This window comes from Terrapene carolina, unplaced genomic scaffold (genome assembly GCF_002925995.2).
Source record: "Terrapene carolina triunguis isolate 2854851 unplaced genomic scaffold, T_m_triunguis-2.0 Scaffold84, whole genome shotgun sequence".
Taxonomy (NCBI): domain Eukaryota; kingdom Metazoa; phylum Chordata; order Testudines; family Emydidae; genus Terrapene; species Terrapene triunguis.
Genome location: NW_020664435.1, coordinates 41796910 through 41819887, shown reverse-complemented (window position 1 = coordinate 41819887; position 22978 = coordinate 41796910). Strand labels below are relative to the sequence as shown.

Here is a 22978-nt window from a genome sequence, read left to right as displayed (position 1 = left end):
ATACAAGATTTATATGCGCAGATATAAATTTTGTAATCCACGCAGGGCTCTATGGATAGGAGCAGAGTGAGACAGAGACAGGCTATGGGCACAGGGGCAGAATAGTTTATAGCCACTACAGCACACTCCCCTCCAAAACCTGGAACTGAACACGAATCCCAAGTCTCTACATTCCTCTGCTGTCAGCAAGCACCTTTGAAACCCACTGGCTAAGTATATTTCTCATCCCGCTCTAGTGGCTGGCTCTAACAGGTACTCCATTAGCTCAAGCAGTAGAGGTCTATGCTGTGGTTCTGAATCCTCCTGATGCCCCAAGCTGGGGCTCAATATGGGGCCACATGAAAGAATTCCTGTATTTCAAGTTTGCTTTTTAAAAAAAAAACTTTGGAAATTACATTTTAAAAAAACATGTTAAAAGAACATTAAGGTTGCATGGGGACCTGAATTCTGGCACTTCCTAACTTTTGATCTCACAAACTTCATGTTCTTTTAATATAGCTCTTTGGATTATATCACACAGGTTTTGTTTCTTTTTAAATAGTGTGGAGGGCAGAGGTGGGATGAGGGGAATGGCTGGAGGGGATGAGTTAGACTCAAAGGATCAGGAGAGAAGGAAGAAGACAACAGACCCTGAGGAGAAGGGGACGCGGGAGGGAAGGATGGAGAGGAGCACGGAGAGTGAAGAGAACAGGTCTGGTGGCAGAAGGTCTGTGATAGAAAATGGAGGTTGGAACAAACCACCAGTTTGTAAAAATAAATAAATAAATAAAGGCCACAGGTCAAGTTACAGGTGTACAGTTTGACATCCTCAAGGACATGGGGATTGCTGTGGCTGTTCCCACATATGGGCCCTTCCCCTGCTCATGCTGCTCTTCTTCCTCCATCCCTCACAGTTCGAGAGGCTGCTGACACCTTTTGTCCAGGTGGGGTTGGTCCTCCCTGCCAGCATCTGGACCAAGAGGACCAGCCAGGCCTCAGCCCCTGCACTGCTGCTGCCGCTCTTGGCTCTTGCTGGGGAGTTTCTGCTGCTAGCCCAGGCTTTCTTTGTGCCCCAGGCTGCCAATGCACTAGGAATTAGCAGGAGGAGAACCCACACGAGATAACTGCAGCCTTCTACTGAAACACCCCCTGGATCCACCCCAGGCTGCATCTATGTCGAGGTATATTTCAGCACATCAGCTCCAAAAATGAAAGGCACATCCACAAATAGGATTTAGCTACAGCTTGGGACTTTCATATGATTTAATTATCGAATTACTGTAGTTTGCTGCCAAGCACAGATTTCACACAGTTTCGCCACTTTTATAACACAGCTGAAAGCATATTTGAATTTGTAATTCAATTTTATACTTGTGATACTATTCTAGTGAGTACCATATACCACTATAACGACACTAGTGTCATTGAACTTTTTTGCAGGACTCGTTTCCCTGCATGTAACAAATATACTGAAGGAAAACACACACACACACATACACACACACACACACACACACTCACTCCCTGTAGCTTAGTAATGTTTTTCTTTTTAAACAGGATGCATGAAATAAATTCTCTGAAGGCAGGCATGGAGGTGGAGGGAAAGAGATCACAACATACAAATGAGCCAACAATGCTTTATATTGTAATGAACAAGTTGGCCTGCCATAGTCTAAAGTACTTTTTAGACCTGTTCTATAGATGTTCTGATTACTGTCAGTGCCACTATTCTAGGGGAGCAGAGTGAACCACTCTATGTAATTATAAGCTTGTTTGTTGTTCGAGTCATTGAGGCAACAGATACAATAGGATCCAGGCTCTGGTTATAGTTCATTTCCTGGCATCGATGATAGAAATCCTTCTGTTCCTCTTACCACTATTATAACAATAGTTCAGTGTAACTACTTGCAGAATACAGCCTGGTTTTCAGGGGCGCTGAGCAGCTGCAGACCCTTGGACATCTATCGGAACTGAAGTTGCTGAGCAGTTCTGAAAAATCAGTCCCTTAGTGGAAGAAGATACTGCGGTAGTAGGAAAAATATCTGACTTTAGTCAACCTTTGATACAAAAATCACCATTCATTAATGATAACTAATCCCTAATCAGTGGGCTGGCACAGCTCTGACATCAGTTTGCCTGTGGCTAAACTTGCTGCTAGCAGTAACTGTTAGCACTGGATAGTTCTGCCAGCATAGACAAGTTGTCACCATCTCTTGAGTGGTCTCAGCTTCTCCTGACTCACCCTCCTTAGTCTGCTCTCTCAGGTCAGTCCTGGATCCTCACCTTCAATTAAGTCTGTTTGGCCTTCACTTTTTGGACTTGCAGTCTCCTGGCTGTTTTCTTGAAGACAGCCTGGGTGCAGAGCTGTCGCCACCTTTCTGCTCCTTTTCCTTCTCTGCACTCTCCCTTTACAGCAGGCCTTGTTTCCTCTATCAGTCACAGCTGGGGGGGGGGGGGGGGGGGGGAGCCTGCCTCCATGATTGGCAGCTCTGGCAGCTGCATGGGGTTGTGATCAAGATGCTTGCTTGTAAATAGGTCAGACTCTCCTCACTACCACCCCGCCTATGTTCAGTATGGGGTTTGTAGACCCCATTACACAAGGCTTGTGTGAACTAATGGGTCTTTTTCATTTCCGATCTCTAGGATTCCATTATGTTAATTAATGGTACCTTGAAAACTAGATTCTGAGTTGATCGTGTGCCAATTAAAAAAAAAAAATTGTTACAAGTACTGCATCTGTCCCTGAGTCAACATGCCAATTTTTGTGCTTGTCAGATGGTAAGCTCTTGGGAGCAGGGACTGTCTTTTTGTTCTGTGTTTGTACAGTGCCTCGCACAATGGGATCCTGGTCATGACTGGGGCTCCTAGGAGCTCTGGTAATACAAATAAATATTATTTTTTCTAATCCTTCAGAATTATTTCTTTTTCTGTTGCTGTGTGAAAGACTCACAAACAACAGAAGAAACTGACTGACTGTACAGCAGAAATAGCGAAACTGACAAAACACAAAGTGCTGTCAAATGTATGAACTAAACAAACGGGAGAAAAATGCTTTTTTCCTTTGATGTCTTTTCAGACAGAAGTGTGATCTGTAAACAGAGGGTGCCTCTTTGGGTTAAACCAGTATCTGTCTGAAAAACTGTTAGCTCTGTTTAAAGAACATGAGGGAAAAAACTGATGCATTCCGTGAACTTATGACAGAGAATCTCCCATTATAGTAATTTTAAAATAGTCTATGTGAATAGCATATAGGACATCTCAAACACAGGGTCTCCCAGGATTGTTAATATGCCCAGTCACTACCGGAGTGACCATTAAGAGAACTGCACTGAAATAAATGGAGGGGGTAACTTGTCATAAATGGCTGCGGAGTCCTAGAAACCTTTCTCAGAGGCTGCCCTGGAAGGTACATATATGCTAGAATAATGCAAATTTACTTCCTGGGAGAGAGACTGTGAAGTGTAACAGAACATCCAGGTCGGTATACAAGATAGGTTGATATCTGGATATAGGTGGGCAACACTATTAAGAAATATATTAAAATGCATTTGTTTTCCAGGGATTTATTCAAGCCTAAATGAAAAAGTAAGCACATGGATATAGCAGCATACACAAGATCACCTGCCTGATCCCATCTCCTCCTCTCCAGCAAGCTGAGCAAAGGATATAGGACCGCCTTTTCATTCACAGGCGCACTTTCTTTACTATTATTAATCTGACCCTCCTGTTCCCTCTTTAGTTAGTAGTCACCAATACTACACTTCCGGTCTAGGTAAGAGGGCAAAAGGCAGAGCATACTGTGTATTCTAATCTGTGCTAATATCACTCTGTTTCATAATAATATACCAGAATTGCAAAAGATTTGAGGTCACTTTCAAGGTGGGGTGTCCTGTATGGTAGAATGTTAGCTGGCTGTTCCTCTATCCAGATTGATTTACAAGAATAAATTTTACATTTCCTGTGATGAAATATTTATCTAATATATATATGCCGCATTTGTCCTTCAACTTCCAGTTAGGCAAAGGACTGAAGAACTGTACAAATATTTCCACAGTGTTTGGGGTGAGCAGTATGTATTTACATACTGTACAATGAGTGTGTGTGTCATATAGCCTGCTAGGACTTCTGAACTGAAATCTGCAGCCATCAGTAACATTTGAGAATCTCTCTCAAATTGTTTCTCATTGTCTCTGAAGTGCTGACACTGTGTAGGTCATGAAAACATTAGTGAAATACAGACATACTATAACAGAAACAGTCTTCTTAGCTCCTACTACATGATTCTTTTTCTTTTTGTCCTAGAGGAGGTTGCCACCTACTTTTGGTCTAAAAATTGTACATCTCATTCACAGACCCAAAATTATTATTTGGCTTCCTCACATCTGAAGTGTTCATTCAGGAGGGTGAAAACTACTAGATGATAAGCTCTTTAGTAGGGCAGAGATTGTGTCTTCATACATGTTTATGTATGGCACAATGGGGACCTGATCTACCTGGAGACTTTTGACACTACTGTATTATAAATATTGAATTAATAACTACTAATAATAGGCAGGAAGTTATTTTTCTGGCTCTGACCAATACTATCAAGCGAGATACTTTTCTTGTGAAAGGTGCATGAGTTATAACGGTTTGTACCTGTGTCTTTGTGCCTTTTGCTTTTCCTTTTTCTCTATAGCTGCAGTACTTAAAACAACACTTACACAAGCAGCAGAAGTAAGAAAAGGCTTTGAAAGGCACAATGTCTTACACTCTAATCCACAGGAAAAGGCTTTCAAAACCGGGACATGTGCTCATGCAAATTAAGGGATGTGACCATACCTGTAGCTGCTTCATCTGACGCAGCTGCAGCCGAAGGTCTGACACATTGCATCTCATATCATGTAGGCTGACTTGCATTGCTGGGGAGCCAACGGGTGCAGGGTGATTGATGATGGTAGTTGAGTCAGTAGCTGCTAATGAATTCTTTCCACCAGACATGTGAGCAGCTCCTGCAAGTAATGCCAGCAAAACTCTTTAGTTTACGAAAAGTGAAGGTCCAGATGCATTTTCCTCCCCACTATGAGCACAGCAGATTCAGCTTGTATCTTAAATGGATGAAGATAGCTAATTTCAGACTTCAGTGCTCATTATCTATCAAGTAGCTGTGATTTCTGCAACCAATACACAACTTTGCAGTGAGATATCTGAGGGCCTAACTGTGTTGCAACTTCAGCCATGTCAGAGGATCTGGTTACCCCAGACTGGTTACTACATGGTTCCATTTTATAGTATAGATGGGAGATTAACTGTAACTGCAAGTCATACTGACCACCCACTGGACCATTCCCTACCAAACAGAACTGTGCTGGATCCAGGTTTGGAGATAGCTATGTTCTAACTGGGCCCTCCCAACATGGCTAAAATTGTAGTGTAGGGTTAGGCAGGCCATTCATCCAGCTTTAAGCCAGATGAATTTGGCCTTTTTAAAAAATATCATTTTGTCCTCTGTCTGGTACAGAAATAAAACTGGACACGGTTTTGTGTTGGATCATGAATGGACAATGCCATTTTGAAGAGCTCGCTACTCTGCCCTCCAGCATGACCACATGCGGTCATGCTGCTGGAGATGAGGCAGCATGCTCTTCAAAATGGCATCCTTCATGCAGCGTGACCATGCATGCAAGGTCATGCTGATGGGGGTGGGGGACCGATGCAATTCCTGGAAGTATCGGAGTATCCAGTATTCTGGGGATGTGGCAATGCCCACCCTATGTAGGGGCCATCTGAGACTGACTTGATCAGTACACAAAGATCCTGCACTACCTATTTGTTGACTGATTAGCATGGGAAAGAGATTTAACCAAGCACACAGGTATGTGGAAAATGAGAACAGGAAAACATCTTGGTCAGCTACTCAATGACTAGTTACATGTTCCCAGCTAGCAACTCCACAGGCTTATTCTTAAAAAGGGTGACCAGATGTCCCAATTTTATAGGGACAGTCCCGATATTTGGGGCTTTGTCTTATATAGAAACCTATTATGCCCCCACCCCTTGTCCTGATTTTTCACATCTGCTCTCTGGTCACCCTATTCTTAAAAAGTATAAGAAGAGTAAGCACCATATTCCCAAACCAAAAATAAAATGGTGGCACAACAGACACTATCCAACTGTATGCTGCCCCCACTAATCTGCCCATCCCCTCATCTTCGATTGCTATCTGTACACAGAATTGCATTTAAAACCAGCACTGGTTGTGCAGGACTCTACACATGATTTTTAAAACCATCACAGAAAGCTGTGAAACTATGTTCTTAACAAAACATTATTCCTTGATCAAGCATCAAAGTTAGGCCAGTTCTTTTTACATGCATAGTAATTTTCTTTATGTAATACAATCAAATCTGAAATGAGCAGCCAGTATTCACATTACATCTGCATTTTGACATTTCTCACTTTTAATTGTCTTCTTAGTGTGTTTTTTCCCCCTGAAACAGGCAGAGTGAGAGACTGTAAGCAGGACCTGCCTCATTTTTTGAATAACTCCCCAGTATTATGTTGCCTTGCACACCCCGCTGGTCACAATGGCAAGTCAGTCCTTTGTGCACAGAGTAAGAGGACACTACGTCTGTAGGTTTCCTGTCTGTTATACAACTGACACTCCCATTCCTCCTCACTCCAACCCCCTCCTCCACTCTCAGGAAAAACCTACAGCCTGCATAAACTGAAAGCAACTTGTCAATGATGGTGGGAATCCTTCCTGTGCATAGTAGCTTAGGTTACTATTTGCTTCACCCATGCCCCACTCTATGACAAGTTTAATGAAACCAAACTAAAGCTAGAATTGCAAGCTTTTCTTTGCTTGTTAAGGGTAAATCCTGAGTGTAGAGAGAACACTCTGCACACCACACCCACTGCATGAAAATGAACCCTGTGGACTTATATTTACACCCAGTCCACTAATCACTAGTTGGTCTAGCCAACTAGCAAAGCATACAAAGATACAGCACAGCCTGCTGCAAATATGTTGTTCCTTTGGCAACAGGTGTATGTGCCTTATCATATTATTTCCTCAAATCCTTCCCACACGGAAGATGTTTGAAAAAAAGGTGATTTTTTCAAAAAAAGGTCCATTTTCTGATGGGTCTTTGTTTTCATTTAAAAAGAGGTGGGGGGGGGGAAGGATTGTAAAAATCATGTTTATTGGTTTATTTAAATATGTAAAATCAGGACTCAAAGCAGCAAGTCCTGTCCATAAAAACATATGCATAATGGACTGCACCCAGGCAGTACACTGCTGTACCATACCATCGACTTCCTGATACATGATCTAACCCCCGGCCTGAAGCTGTAATGCTATACCTTACTTCAACACCCTCCAGTTATATCTTAAATAACACCATCTTCATTTCATTGCTGAGCAAGCTATCACACATTTTTGCTACACTTCAGCATCATTCAATACTCTCTTCCCTTCTAGAGAGCTCCTTTACAAAATGCAATGCTTGAGAAATAAGCAGCCTTTGTGTTTATTGCTATGCTGTGCACATTTCACACTGCAGTTGAATATACACCAATACTTACCTATGTATCTGCCAATATGTATGATGCAGCTTTCTTTGTAGGGACATCTCACTTTCTCCATCCCATATGCACCATTTTTTTTTGCATCTTTTTAAGAAGAATATTAAATTCACAGACACTACAGACAGGATCCCCAAAAGGTTCTGAAAGCTGTTCTCTAACAGTTCAGATTCTTAGCCACAATTCTGGGCTTTTTGTTTTTTTTAAAAAGCCTACCCTTTTAATTCCTGCCCCAGGCAATAGCTCCCACAGTTCAATCACCAAACCAGTGATCAGACAGGCAGGCATATGCCTTGTACCCATAAGCACTCCCAAAAATCCACCCCCCAACCAGTACATATACCTCCCGTGCTTGCCTGTCCTCCTTGTAACTAGAGCTGGATTGTGATCCGTTTCCCTGAAAGACAAGTGCCCACCCGCTGCCCAACCTAATCTTTCTGGTGTGCCACTCCAACCACTGCCTTGAGCCTGCCCTAGCCGCCTGTTAGCCATGGTACCCATTGCTTTCTCAAGCACTACAGGGAAGCACTTGGAATATGAAATATTAGTATAGGGCAGGCTCTCGGCAAGCGTGGGAGGGCTCTGGTGATCAGTAGTTGGTTTCCACAGATTGGTATTTCATCAAAAAGGAATAAAAAGGCAGCTGAGTGAGAAGATAGTTGGTATGGGAAGTGTAGTTCTCTCTCTTGGAAGCAGGCCTAGGCTATAGACTGGTGATTAGAAGGCCAGTTAGACAAGGGGGAAAAGACATTTAATACAAAATATACTTTGCACTTCTACAGCGTTTTGTATTGAAAACCTCCAAGTATTTTACAAAAGTTAGTGAAGAAAGCTGAATAGCAGCCCCATTTTTAAACCGAGGCACAGAGAGGTGAAGTATCTGTAACATGCTCAGGACCAGACAGGTAGTCTGTGGCTGAGCACGGAACAGGACCCAGACTTTCTGACTCATAGTCCTTTGCTAGAGTCACAAGACCATCATTCTCCTTCCATTTTACTATCCTTCAGAACACATTTATTTATATCCAAGCCACTAAAGGAGGTTTGGGTTTGATCCAGACTAGACTGAAGAGAAAGATAAGGCCAAATACAAAGATTTTTTGAACTGGGTTGCCCATCCACTCGTTAAAAATAGCCCTCTTGTATTCAAATATCACTAGGGAATACAGTGTCACAATCATTCGAATCTCACAAATACTGGAATAGAGTCCACCAAACAAAATAAGAACACTGCAAGTTAAAGCTGCAACTTCACCACTAACAAGCTGTGGTTCCCAGATTTTGAAGGGTTCTCTAAAGAGCAAATCATCTTACATATATACGTGTGACTTTGCCCGAATCAACCAGGGTGTATTAAGGATCATGTTCCATTTGCAAGAGTCAACAGAGCTCGAAGGCTGGCATGGTCCACTTTCAACAGGTGTATCCATGAAAGAACATTTTGAAGACATAGCTCATTATATAAGGAATTCACAAAGGGCAGGATCTCCACTGCAATGCACAACCCACCCAACAGTGATGGATTAAGACAAGTTCAAACAAAAACATTGTATGCATTATGGTCTCCCCCCCCCCCCAATAAATAACAACTTCTTAAAGTACAGAAAGAAATATATTCCACCTCTTTTTAGGAAATTCTCATGGCCCCTTCCTCCCACCCTTCCAGGGAAATAGGCAAGTGGGATTGGGCCTGTGGTTCTTTGGCAATCTGTGCCTTCTCTATCCTGGCCACTTGAAAAGAAAAATAGAAGGGAAAGAGTGAGGGTGGGTGGGTGTTTGTTGGTGTGCGTATGTCTGGGAGAGATATAAATCAATGGACAGAATATTTCTAATATGCTTTCTATTTCTAATATTCTAATTTCTCTTGGCTTTTGGGGGCTGAAGTGGTTTATAGGGACATAGTTACGGGATTCCCATTCACATCAGTGGGAGTTGCACAACTAAACTTGTGGAAGATCACTGTTTTTTTAACTCTTTTGTGCAGTTTATTATCATTTCTGTGATGTATATAACAGAGTTCTGTGAAAAAAACAGAATTGAGACTAAAGGAAAAAAACATGATAAACAGACTTTATGACTGTAACAGTCTCATTTTATTTATTTAATATTTCAAGCTAAAAGACCCAAAATGTTGGCAAACTAAAAGGATACTGCATACAACTTTTTGGTTTTCATGAAATACCATATTCGAAATAACAATATTAAAGCACAGACAGGTACCCGTATGTACAATTTAGTTTGAGTTTGTTTCCAATCAGCCTTTCCCATATTATTTCTATCTGATCAAAGTCTCCTGTCATCAGGAAATGTGATGTACAATATAATGTTGAACTATATTTCGGAGTCACTTTTTATCTTCCACAGCTGTTTCTTTGTTAAGTATGGGAAGCAATTCACATTTCTGCTTACCAGTGCTCTAGAAGGGATTGCTCAATCAATGTTTTTCTATAGCTCTGTCTTAAAGTGGTATTTGAAATTACTAAAGATGATGGCTATGTTTGCTGTAGTTAAGTGGAAATGTATATTTTAAGAGGCTATTGCCTAATGGCCATACCCAATCCATGTCAGGGATCGGTCAAAACCAAACGAGAGTCAGCAAAACTGGTTTTGGAGGGTGAAGGTATGTTAAAATTCAAATGTTTGGAGAAAAGTAAAGGCATTATTTAGCATAAGTTGACAAGCTGAGCTGAGCTATAAAGGAAATAGGAGCTCTAATTATCCACATACCTTGGAACGTGTAACGCCTTGAACAGAGGCTGTCCTTGCTTGGTCAGACCAAAGATTATTGTACTATGTAAAGTTTTCATATATAACCATAATTTATAACTCAGTAACTAAGCAAAGCTTTTTTGTAGAGTGTATTTTACATACCCTTTTATTTAAGGGATACCCCCCTCTTTATTACTACCCTATGCCAGTAAAATCTGATTTTATTTAAGATAATAGGAATTGGAACTTGGGCTTAGGTAGCAACCCTCACTTGTGGGTGACCCGCATAAATCTGAACTCTGACCTAGGGGGAACTTAGTAACAGAAGGTAGCTGCATGAATACAAGGTCTCGGGCATGGCGGGGTCATGATCGCCATCCCTGAACAGTGTTGTAAAAAAGGTTCATGTGAGTTAGTAAAGGCACAGGGACAGCCAGAAGACCTAAAAGGTACACAGTGCCATTACAACAATGCAATACAAAGATGGATAGATTTCAAGTTTCCAGTTATTATAAATGCTTTGTTAATGTGCATGTGCTATATCAGAAACAGAAACCTTTCAAATTGTTCAAAATATATGATACATCAGTTTAGTGGGAATGGGCACAGCATTGGCTGCCAGGAGAGATTCGGTCAGAAGACTAGTTTATGTGGTCTTGGGAAAACCTCCCTACATCAGTTTCACCACCAGGAAAAAGAGAATAAATAATACTTGCCATAGCTACCAAGTACAGGTACTGTGAAGGTTAATTAGTGATTGTTGTTACGGTGCTTTGTATTTGACAGGATCTATGTGACTGCAAAATATTATCTGTTTTTATCATATAATGACAATGAACTGGGGAAGAGGATAGGAATGTTATTGAATATGATCCTATTGCAGCTTCCTAGAAAGACAGATTATTTTTCTCTAAATTGCCTGAAAGTATTGAACAGCCATTTTTTCTTTACAAACTATACTGTTTTTATACCAAAGAACATTGTCCAACCTATTTAGGGCGAGATCCTGACTTCAGTGGGGTTCCATGTAGGCTCAAGGGTTCAACTGGAGAGATGCAGTTCTAGCATCAGGCTCTTAAATTTTCTCTGCTGCACATGTTCAATATTTTCTAGTTCTGGTCTGTTTTTCTATTGGCCATGTTCAATCTGAGGTCATACTGCAATTCTAGGGAAATGGAATTCTTGGAGCTGAATTAACATCACCACTGGAATGGCTGGTGAGTGGTATAATAGATTTGCTAATAAACTGTAAGGTTGGCAATCTGTATTTCATGCCAGAGCAGAGTCCTCTTAGCTGGAACAGTGTTGTTAGCATTCAATCCACTGTAACAGACATACACACAGGCCCAGAAAGAGACAAATTAATGAATGCCGCTGAAGACTGCCATAGCAACTGACACTTCTGCAAATAATTTAAAGAACTGTAGTTGCATGGGTGCTTATGTTAGCTGGCATGTTCTTTTGTAATATCCTTATCCCATCCCTCAAAATTGCCCAGAACAGTGACTCTAAATATGACCTAATCCTGACTTAGGGACTGATGACTACCCAACACATTTTAGGAGGATGCCAATACTTAGTAACAGATCAATGTGGCTTATCTTGCTGACTGCTACATTTCTTAGCATCGTTATATCTATAGCATCTTATTGCCAAACTACCCTTACAGAAAAATCCTATAGAATTTAATAGAGATGAAATCTATAATGTTCTTTAGAAATGTAACGGGTCTGTAGCGAGTGACTAAAAATCTATAGAATTTAATTTAGAATTATACTTTGTCGTAGGGCTGGTTTGTTTGCTTTAAATACCAACCAATAAAATTCTATATCAGGGCTAGAATTATCTATTTAATTCTATAGGAATGCTTAAACATCCTACAGAAAGGTTGTAATTCTCTATTAAATTATATAGGACATTTCCACAATGGATAAAAAAAAATTTCTCTTACTAGTTGACAATTTGGATAGGTTAAAAAGGTATTCAATAATATTTTAAAACATCTCAATACGCATAAATAGAGTTTTAGTAACAATGCAAGCAATGAGAGCCTGGTCTGCTCTAGAGCTGAATGTGGGATCACAGAGTCTCCTCACTGACTCCAGTGGCTGCTGCTCCTCTCTCTGCAGGAGCTGGTCTGCACACTCAAACCCACATCACTGCATTGGCTACATTTGGGTCACATTTTCAAGTTTCCTTTCCAACCATAAGGGACAGAAGCAATTTTTAAAAATAATGTAAGCAAGATGCTAATACCCTCATACGACTCAGAGCTATAGTCATAGGCAAGTTCCTATGTCTTAATCCTGCCTTGTCTATGGCTGTATCTAAACTCTGCAGAGGGAGGGCCCAGCAGAGCACATGCGATCATATTCTTAATATCTGCACAGTCTGCTGTGAGCGCTATGGGATTTTGGTACCTCGCATAGGAAGAGCTTGTCTTGGGTGGAGTTTGTGAGGATACCACTATTTTTTCCCCCCAATACAAGTCCAGACTGGGGATATACATAATAGGAAACATGCATATGCAGTGAAATTCACCCCTTTTCAGAAAACCAGCACAAGGGCTATGCCTTACCTAAACCTTGTGCTGGCTCCCTGCACAGGTCTGAATTTCACTTTGAAAGAAGAATAAACCCTGCCCCTTTAGAATAACCACTGGTAACAAGGAACTGATTGGATCTCATACCCTTTGCCTATAGCAGTGGTTCTTAACCTGGGGTGCACGCACCCCCTGGGGGTGCGAGACATGCCAGATTTTTTTAGAAGGTAAATCATTGAAAACACAAATTAAGCACAGGCACGTAAGTACAACTACTTTGTTTCATCAAACCTATGTATTTATTAACATTATACATTTTTAACGATTACTGTAATATACAAACAAAAAATATATCTAGGTTTAAGGGGCGTGAGAACATATTTTTTAGGTTTAAGGGGTGCGAGAACATATTTTGATTTTTGATAAGGGGTGCGAGAACATATTTTGAGAACCAAAGGAGTGCAGGCTGCAGTAAGGGTTAAGAACCACTGGCCTATAGCCTTGCTTCTGACACTATAGTTACAGTGCATTCCCATAAGATGTTAATATCTACAGGACTCTGAGTTACAGTGTAGATTGGTGTATTCTGTACAATTAAAAAAGAATGGTCTTACCTGCACTGTCAATATTGCTCTTACTGGACATGGTTTTCACCATCTTCTCACTAAAGAAAGAAAGAAAAGGAAAGTCAGCTTTAAAATTTCCAAAATGGAATTTTTTTTGCAAATAGCTATTTAAGCAACTTTAAAGGACTAGCTTTACTGTAGATTTGCAGTGAGGTTTATCACAACTAAATAAAAATTACCCTGTTGATCATACAAACTGGCTTTTTGTTGTTGTCAGGGCTTTTTTTGTTTTGTTGTTGTTGTTTTTTATTTAAATTGTGGGTGGATTGTGGTTTTTTTTTTCCAAAATAAGCTTTTAAATACAGGTTAAGCAAAGGGGTACATTTCTAGCACTAAGCACAGAGATTTAACCATATTATTCCTATTAACATCAACAAGAACAATGCAGTTAAATCTCCATTCATTGGCTGGAATACTTTTCCCACTCTGCCTAACAATCCAGCTATTATCAAAAGTGATAAAAAAAGCTTTTAAACGTTGAGTGTTCGGTCTTCTGTTATTACATTGAAAGTTTAATTTTGCTAATTGATCATTAACAATAATTACAGAGAAACAGATTTAATGAATTTTTTTTTTTTACCTAGAAGCATCTTTGCTATTACTTGTATTTGGCCCTTTAAAAAGCGCAGACTGAACAAGACCAGTTAAACTGGCAATCTGTTTCTCCATGGCTTGCATCCTCTCTCTGTAAGACAAGAGAATCGTTTGTTAAAGCCGGATATATTTGCTTTCAGACTCATTTTTCTAGATGAATGATTATCACAGGATTGGAAAGATGTTTGTGCAAAGGCTCATGGGTATCAATTTGCATACACCTTGTTAAAAAGGTGGCCACATCCTGGTTTTAGACAAAGTGTCGTATGATAACAAACAGACAATACAAAGACATCTGCATGGGATTAAAAACAGATGATAAAAAGTATAGATTTAATATAGTGATCTCATGAAAAAGGCACTTAGCTCATCAGCTAATACCTCCTGGAAACTATTGAAAATCCTCCTCCTCAGAAACAATTCTGCAGCTATACATATATTTTCTTGAGGTTTTTTTTGTTTTTTTTTTTAAATCTCCATTGGGACTAGAGTTTTACCTGAGTATAAGGACTATAGGATTAAGGACTTCAGGCTCCTTGTTGTTAGTATTTTAACTACGTGTTGCTTCAGAAGCATTTAATCTGCTCCAGCTGCCTGCTTCCTACCCCAAAATCAGAATCCTTTGCATTTGACATCACAGCTGTCTGCTGTGGAAATGATTGCAATGTCACAATCATAGGCATAGGACTTCAGGTAAAGCAAGAAGACATTAACTCTAAAATAAAGAGATCCCATTGTCATGCAAATGTCCTAAGTAATTTTAAAAAGCAGGTGAAAAGAAATAGAGAACAAATATGGTACATAAGGGCTATTGTCAATATTTTCCTTGAAGTGCTGGTCTGTATTAAACAACGAGGGCCGCATTTTTGGATAGGGAAGCTGGAGGTCCACGCACAATTGTGTACCTATATTTGCACTTGTAGTTAACACGAGTGTACATACAAATCAGGTAAATGCCCATGCAACCAGCTCAACAGGTTCCAAAATAGAGATTTGCACACACAGTCCCTTGATTTTCACATGTCATCATGGTAACTGCCTGCCTGTAGACACATAATCGCGTATGGCCTCAAGTCTGCCTTTTTGAAAATTTGGCCCTAAATATTTAATACATTTAATGTTTTACACATGTATAAAATGTGGCATGACACTATGTTTTTATCTTTACTTCCCTAGAGAAATCAGTGGGAAATCAGACTAATGCCATTCCAGAACATGCTAAGAATCATCCGAAAAACAAGATAATCAGTAACAACCCCTCTCAAAAGATGAGTGGCCTGATATAGCAGTGGCAATCAGACTGCTTTGCAGAAGATTTTCACAAGAGAAATTGGGACATTCATACTCTGGGACACTGTAAACTAAATGGTCGGGGGGACACATTCAGAGTTAGGTTTTTACTACATTACCACATCCACATGCCATCTTACAAGGGAGTTAGGCATATAGCAGTGCCTGCTCCCAGTATCAGGTCCCAGTACCAGTTCCATAAAGAATACTAGTTGGTATGGGAAAGTCAAGCATGAGTGTCAATAAATGGTTGAAGCTAAATGAAATGATTGAAAGGATGCCAGCACCCCTGCCACTAGTGACCAGAGATCACCTCACACCTACTCTGGACATGAAATTCCACTTTGTTGGGAGGCAATGAGCTGCGCGGAGCTGTGACAGATTCTGCATCTCTGAAGCCTCCATAAGATGATATCAAGGAAACAGGACACCAGAAACATCAAACCAATAGCCCATGTTACTGTCACATGGTAAGAACATTAAGGATGCTAAAGAATGCTACATACAGTCCAGAATTCTTTATTTTGCAAAAGACTCGGCAGGATTTTTTTGAATGGTTCCATCCTTATGTCCATGTATTTATTATGATCATCTAAGCCTAAAATGTCTGAAGTGGGTGCCTAAAATTAAACATCTAAACTGATATTTAGTCAACACAATAAAATTAGCCTGATTTTCAGAGAACTCACAGCTCCCACTGAAGTCAATGAAAGCTACAGGACCTTTGAAGATCAGACTACTTTTATTATGGTGCTGAATATGAAGTGCCTGAGTTTGATAATTTTTCCTTTAATCATTAAATTCTCTGAATAAAAGATTGCCATCAGACCCTGTCACAGGATTGTACATAAACAATATGACAGCTGGGTCTAAACAGACCAGATGATCTATAGCCAGTGATGCCTGTGACTCTGTAAAACCAGCTACGGTCTGGAGAAGAAAAATATGCTTTGGTATCCTGTCCCCCTCCTGTCTCCTACAGAGGGAATGTGCTGGCAAGCTTTCCTCCCTGAGTCAGAGGGGGGTTAGAAATAATGTGCTATTGAGACCCCAGTGGCAGGTTGGGATGCAAAAAAACCCCAGGAGAGGAGGAAAGAAGAATGTGTTGCATGGAAGCAGGAAAGAGAAGAATGTGCTGCCGCAGCCTTCCTGAGGACTCCTCCAACCATCTTAGCGCAAAGGAAGAATGTGCCCTCATCACCCCATGTCCCAAGATTAGCCTCCGTCTCCCCCGCAGCAAGGGGAAAGGGGAGGGTTGCTTGTTTTCCAGTGTTACTAAAGCAACTGAACATTTTGACTGTACAAGAATAAAAAGGAACTTGCTTGCATTGTTTGGTATGATTTTCACAGGAACACCGGGAGAGCCAGTTGTTGTGTGAGGAGAAGGGCAGGGCAAAGACTGAACATACACCCAGTTCCAACAGCTTTCTCAGTCATACTTGGCACCTCCTGCACAAGCAGCATGATGCCTCAGCAAAGCAAAGTACTGCTGGAGAAACTCCTCAGTTTTATTCTTCAGGCAAGCAGTTTATAATTCTCTTCCTAGCCAGTTGTTCAGAAAACAAGACTGTCACAGCCTCACCAATCTCACTCTCTGAGAGAAGCACAACAAATACAAAACCTTGTCCTTCTGGAGCCCAATCACTGACAGCTCTGAGGCTTTAGATTCTATCATTAGGTTTATTTCTTGCGATTCAATTGATCTTTGTGTGGAACAAGTCATCACCTGTATTGTAACTGGTTGGGGGTCATTCTGTGCTGGGCACTACACTCTGCTACACTGATATCCTTTTCCCACTGGGAAATATCCAAGCATTACTTGTATGTTCCTTCCCTTTCCTGGGGGCATCTTTTATGTTCATACTGTAGAGGAGCTGCCTTGTGCCTGGTACAGGCACAAACTAGTAATTCAATCATGCAGTCGTTCATTTATGTTCATCATCTACCCTAGGCTATGTGTACAAACCACCTTGAATACTCATATTCAAATGGCTCTTCAGATACCACCCCAGGAGATACTTAGCATGTTATCTCAGAGCAGGCTTTTTCAATGTGAGGACATTTTATGTTTAAACCAAGGTACAGATTCTATACAATTCACCAGGGACAAAGTCAGATACAGGCAAAGACATATTTCCTCCTATTTAACCATGGGAGAAGAGCATATGTTAAAAATTTTAACATCATAAAAATAGGCTGGTAATTTTTGTATGAACTGCTTCTAGGTAGAGGGAGAGCTTTGCATTTCTCAATTCCCAATTAAGAGTGGTATTGACAGACCTCACCTGAACCCTCTTCAGCAGGCAAGGTGGCTGGGATGCAGGAACTCCAGGGAGGGTGTAAAGCGAAGTGTAATGGGAATACTCTGCTTGCTGTCCCCAAGTAAAAGGATGCACACAATTAAAGAGATGTTTGATTTCCTGCGTACATTATCATACATCTCAATCATCTTATAATAAAACCACAATCGACCTCTCTCACCTACCCGCTAAATTAAAAGGAACGCTTTTAAACATTACTGAGTGCAATAGTCTTTGCCAATTCTTCTACATGAGCAATTATCCCACATCAGCTATAGGAAGTGGAATGTCTTATCTTGGTCACATTCCTCAAAGAGCAGGATGCCAAAGTGCAGGTGCCATTCCCCTATACAAATCATATGGATTCAGCCACTTGGCTTGGCTTTCACTAGATGAACTGCATGCAGAGAAGCTATATGTGATTCTGCTCATCCACAGAGAGAGATCACTGCCAGCATTCTTTCTGGAGCAACCCAGGATACAAATTAGCACATGCCCTTTAAATGGGTGCAGCCTGCATTGCCTTCTGTTGTTAGCCAACTCTACTGGCAGGTATGGGGACAGAGCTGTGGCCACTACACCACCTCACTCTTTTTGGAGAGGCTAGTGCTAACAAGTAGTGACAGCATGGAGTAGCAGCTCTGCTCCCCACCCTACAGTCCCTGTGCAGGAGCCTAAGGTAGGGAGAAAACTTCTCAGAGACTTTCCTATCACACCGGGTCTGAGCCAGCCACAAGCAGGAGCCACCTACCTTAGCCTTTTGTGTGTGGGAGCCAAAAGAAGCCTAATTAGAAAATACTCCAGTAAAAGCTTGCTTAAAATTAGCTACTCTACATTTGATTGCAAAGCGTAAGACAAGGAAAGACCCGCAGGATGTAGATTGGACTGGTCAATTATCTCAGGTCGATTTTGTCCAAAGTTATCCTGCAGCTAGAGAGTTAAAGGGCTAAAGGGTTGGGGGATGGGGCGAGTTTGCAAGATCTTTAGGCCCCATCACTATAATACTTCCTCATAAATGCATTCCTTATTGCATTAGTGATGGGGCTCCCACTGTTCACAACTGTGCTGAGGATAAATCAGATAAACAGCTTTTCTGGTTCACTGCTGGGTCTGCCCATACTCAGTTGTGTCATCCAAAACAGGGGTTTTATGATAGGAATGACATCCAATATGGCCTTGGATAAGGCCATCATACTTAGCTTACTATCTAAACACAAGCTTCAAGATGTGAAATGTGACTGCATTAACTAAGAGAACCACTAGCTACTGCTTTCTTTTTTTTTTTCACTTGACCTTAACATCCATCAGGATTCTTAGGTGGCATAAAAAGGTGAAGGCAAAAATGTGAGTTCAGAAAAAGTTTAATAAACCTCAGAAAACTGTATTTTTATTGCAGGGAAAATGTATTGCACAATCAAATTGGCATTTCAGTATCTGATGATAGTTGAGTAACAGCACTGACTATTTATATAGTAATTCTAAATATACTGGAATTTTACAACACTTAAGTGTTGTTTTATAAGCAATGTAAATAAATAATAATGCCATTTAATCAAGTTAATTCAGACTAACTGTTGAAAAAATCAACGTCACTTCCAATTTCTCAGGATTCGTAGAGCTGCACTGCCTACAGTAACCTCCAGAGTTAGCCACCATGAACCAGACAAATGGTTCATCCAAAAAATATGAAGCAAATCATCTTTAAAATTGCACATAGCCACTCACTGACAAAGTAAATTCTTCTTCTGAGCCTCAGATTTAAGGGCTCATGATTCCTTAAAGATAAAACAGTTCAATCTGTTACAGTGTTTCCATTAAAATCAACATGGTAGGAGACTTTTAATATCTCTTTTGCATAAGAAAGTTCAAACATTTTAATTTTTTTAACTTCCAGATGACACGAACTTTTTTTGCATCATTGTAAAGCAGAGTTTGTCACACAATTGTTTTGACAAATGAATTAGTCCAAGAATTAATTAGGTAATCAGGTACAATGGAAGGAGATGCCTTGGAAATAGCAGAGATAAAATAAATAGAAGAAAGAGAATTATCTACAGCAAGCCAAACATTAAACCCCAAGCATTAACCTTGACAAACTTGTTAGTTAGGAGATTGATTTCCACAGCATATAATCAACATGGGAAACTCCAAAGGGGGAAGATGGGAAATATTTTTGAATACCTTTTCTTGGCCCCAATTGCATCCCTGCTGACATCAAAGTCCCAAAAGCAAACGCCCCATTGTCTTCAGCAAAAGCAGGATATGGTTATTAGAGGTCAAACACACAACTTCCAAACGTGCTGGTGTAGTACCAGTTTCTTTCTACCTGCTCATTTCATCCCAGGAAACAGAATAATTCAAGGACAATTGCAGAGGGAAGAGAGATTTAGTCAAAATTCTATCCACTTAAATTTCTTCTCTGCATTTATGCTTAATCAATACATTTTATCTGGCCAAGAAAGAGCTTAGGATAATACTACTTCAAGGTAAGTTCTAAGAATAGGCAGTGCAAATCACACTTTTTTCTTTTTAACGCAAATTAGATTGTGACAGTATTAATAGCAGCTCTTAGATGGCTGGTTTGAGGTTTGCAGAGACCTCAGACCACTTCTAGTAATTTTAAAGGGGTCTGTTAACTACAAAATATCTACATAAAAGATGACGAGACCACTAAGACCTCCACTGTCTGACCCCTTAGGAACTGTTTATATATGTGCAAAGTGAATGTAAAACGCTACCATTCTGATGTGGCGAGGCTTGCACAGGTGTCAGTGAGCACACAGGTATATGGCAGTGCAGAATCTGATCCTCCAGATGGATCCTCAGATCCCCAACCACTGACGTTAGGGTTGCTAACTTTCTGATTGAATAAAACCGAACACCCCTGCCCCACCCCTCACTTGCTCCATCTCCCCACCTGCACCCTCGCTCATTTTCACTGGGCTGGGGGTTGGGGTACGTGAGGGGGTAAGGGTTCTGGCTGGGGGTACAGGCTCTGGGGTCGGGCTGAGGATGAGGAGTTTGGGGTGCAGGAGGAGGCTACAGGCTGGGGCCAAGGGGTTCGGAGTGTGGGAGGGGGCGCCGGGCTGTGGCAGGGGGTTGGGGTATGGGAGGGGATACGGACTCTGGGCTGGGGGTGCGGGCTCTGGGGTGAGGCCAGAAATGAGGGGTTCAGGGTGTGTGAGGGGGCTCCAGGCTGGGGCAGGGGGTTAGGGTGCGGGGTGAGGGCTCTGGCTGGGGGGTGGGCTCTGGGGTGAGGCCGGGTATGTGGGGTTTGGAGTGCAGGATGGGGCTCTGGGCTGGGGCCAAGGGGTGCAGAGTGTGGGAGGGGGACAGGAGGTTGGAATGCGGGCTCCAGGAAGGAGTTTTGGTGTGGGAGGGGGCTCAGGGCTGGGGCAGGGGGCATGGGAGCGGGCTCCGGCCAGGGCTTACCTCAGACAGCTCCCGGAAGTGGAGACATGTCCCTCTGGCTCCTAGGTGCAGGGGCAGCCAGGGGTCTCCATGCACTGGCCCTGTCTGCAGGCACCACCCCTGCAGCTCCCATTGGCTGCAGTTCCCAGCCAATGGGAGGCGCGCAGGCCGCAGGCAGGGGCCGTGCCTGGAGCTCCCCTGGCCATCCCGGCGCTTAGGAGCCAGCGGGACATGCCGGCTGCTTCCGGGAGCTGGGTGGAGGCCGCCGCTGCGGCCATCTGGACTTTTAGTCCAGCACATCTGGACTGTGCTAACCAGAGCCACCAGGGCCCCTTTTTGACTAGGTGTTCCGGTCAAAACTGGACGCCTGGCAACCTGAAGTCCAGCTGACTTCAATTGTTCTTGCGTATATGGGTGAAAGTCAGTCCCATGCAGAGGGCTGGCATGAGACCTGTGTATCACTTAAGTCCCACATAAACCCTCACCAAAGGGTGCGAATTTTGTGTAAGCCTGTGAATTTTGCCACATGTGACTCAGGCCTGGCCTACATGGAGGGGAGGGGAGGAGGGGGAGCTAAGTCGGTCTAAGTTATGCAACTTCAGCTACAAAAATAGCGTAGCTGAAGTTGACGTACTTAGAGCTCCTTACCGTGGTGTCTTCACTGTGGTAGGTCAACTGCTGACGCTCCCCTGTCGACTCCGCCTGCGCCTCTCGCTCCGGTGGAGTACCAGAGTCAACGGGAGAGCGCTCAGCGGTCGATTTATCGCGTCTTTACTAGACGCGATAAATGACCCCTGCTAGATCAATCACTCCGGAGGTAAGTGTAGATGCCCTAAGGGCTGAAGTATCAGGCCTGTTATTTTATTTTCTCATTTGATCGTGACTGTGCTGCTGATAAAACAAGTGGGGTTTAGACACCTTCTGATTAGACTATAGCTGTGCCACCTCCCATTGCCAGATATAAAGATGCTTCATCGCTTCCATTATAATTCTTGCCTGTCAGCTGTTTATAACTGAGCTGTAAATATTCAGCTTAAGCTGAAACAGAATTCAGCATCCTCAGCCAGGAGGCACTTTGTATTATTTATTTCATTTAATACAATTGCAATAAAAACTGGCTTTACTGTTTATGAAATTATGGAAAGATTATTTTAATAACTCTTAAGGCTCTTTATAGTTGTATAACTCAAAAACATTTCCTAAAGTAACATTTCAGAGGTTAGACAATAGACTAATTTGCACTGATTGCTTTTGGTATTTAGTACAATTTTTTTAAAATAGCCCAGACACTCAAGGTTTAAAGAAACAAAATAAAACACGAGCACTTTCCAGTGTAATTTTGTTAATAAATAGTGGGCTGAATTTTAAATACATGTGTATATTTAGAAGTGCTATTATGCAAATATTGTATTCATAATTTTAAGTGCACTTTAGGGACAATACTCATTGATGGTGCAAAATTATTTGCAAATTCACTAGTGTATATGTGTGTGCGTGTGCACACATGCATGTGTGTTCATGCATGTGATTACACTTGGGGGTATCCTTAAGTCTCATGCTGTGTTGATCCTCTCTCTAGCTAATTACAGTTTGAGGAGACTCATTCTGAGCCTGTCAATCAGATATGTGGTAGAAGTCTGCTCAGGCCTAATTTTAAAGCCCAAACTGGACCCAAACCAGACTGGAGAGTGTTGAGTCATTTTCAGACCCAACCCAACCCCGGTATTTCCCCCTGAGCTTGTGTCAGCACACTGCTGCTGACTCATCCTTGGGGCCAGGGCAGGCTCCAGGCACCAGCTTGGCAAGCAGGTGCTTGGGGCGGCCACTCCGGAGAGGAGCGGCAGGTCCAACTATTCAGCGGCAATTTGGCGGACGGTCCCTTACTCCCGCTCGGAGCGAAGGACCTTCCGCCGAATTGCCGCCGCAGATCACGATCGCGGCTTTTTTTTTTTTTTTTTTTT

General features: G+C 41.8%; 1 protein-coding gene across 12 annotated transcripts in view; it reads right to left on the bottom strand.

Annotated features, from left to right (window-relative positions):
• KIAA1217 (KIAA1217 ortholog) overlaps window positions 1-22978 on the bottom strand; it is a 253350-nt gene that overhangs the window by 42520 nt on the left and 187852 nt on the right. For 8 of the 12 annotated variants that reach the window (XM_024215983.2, XM_024215987.2, XM_024215992.2 and 5 more), the window contains 3 exons: window positions 14003-14107; window positions 13411-13460; window positions 4801-4970 (listed from right to left, as the gene is read on the bottom strand). In XM_024215983.2, the coding sequence (XP_024071751.1) occupies window positions 4801-4970; window positions 13411-13460; window positions 14003-14107 (325 nt within the window). The remainder of the gene's footprint in view (window positions 1-4800; window positions 4971-13410; window positions 13461-14002; window positions 14108-22978) is intronic. The other 4 variants (XM_024215985.2, XM_024215986.2, XM_024215994.2 and 1 more) reach the window with 1 other exon arrangement.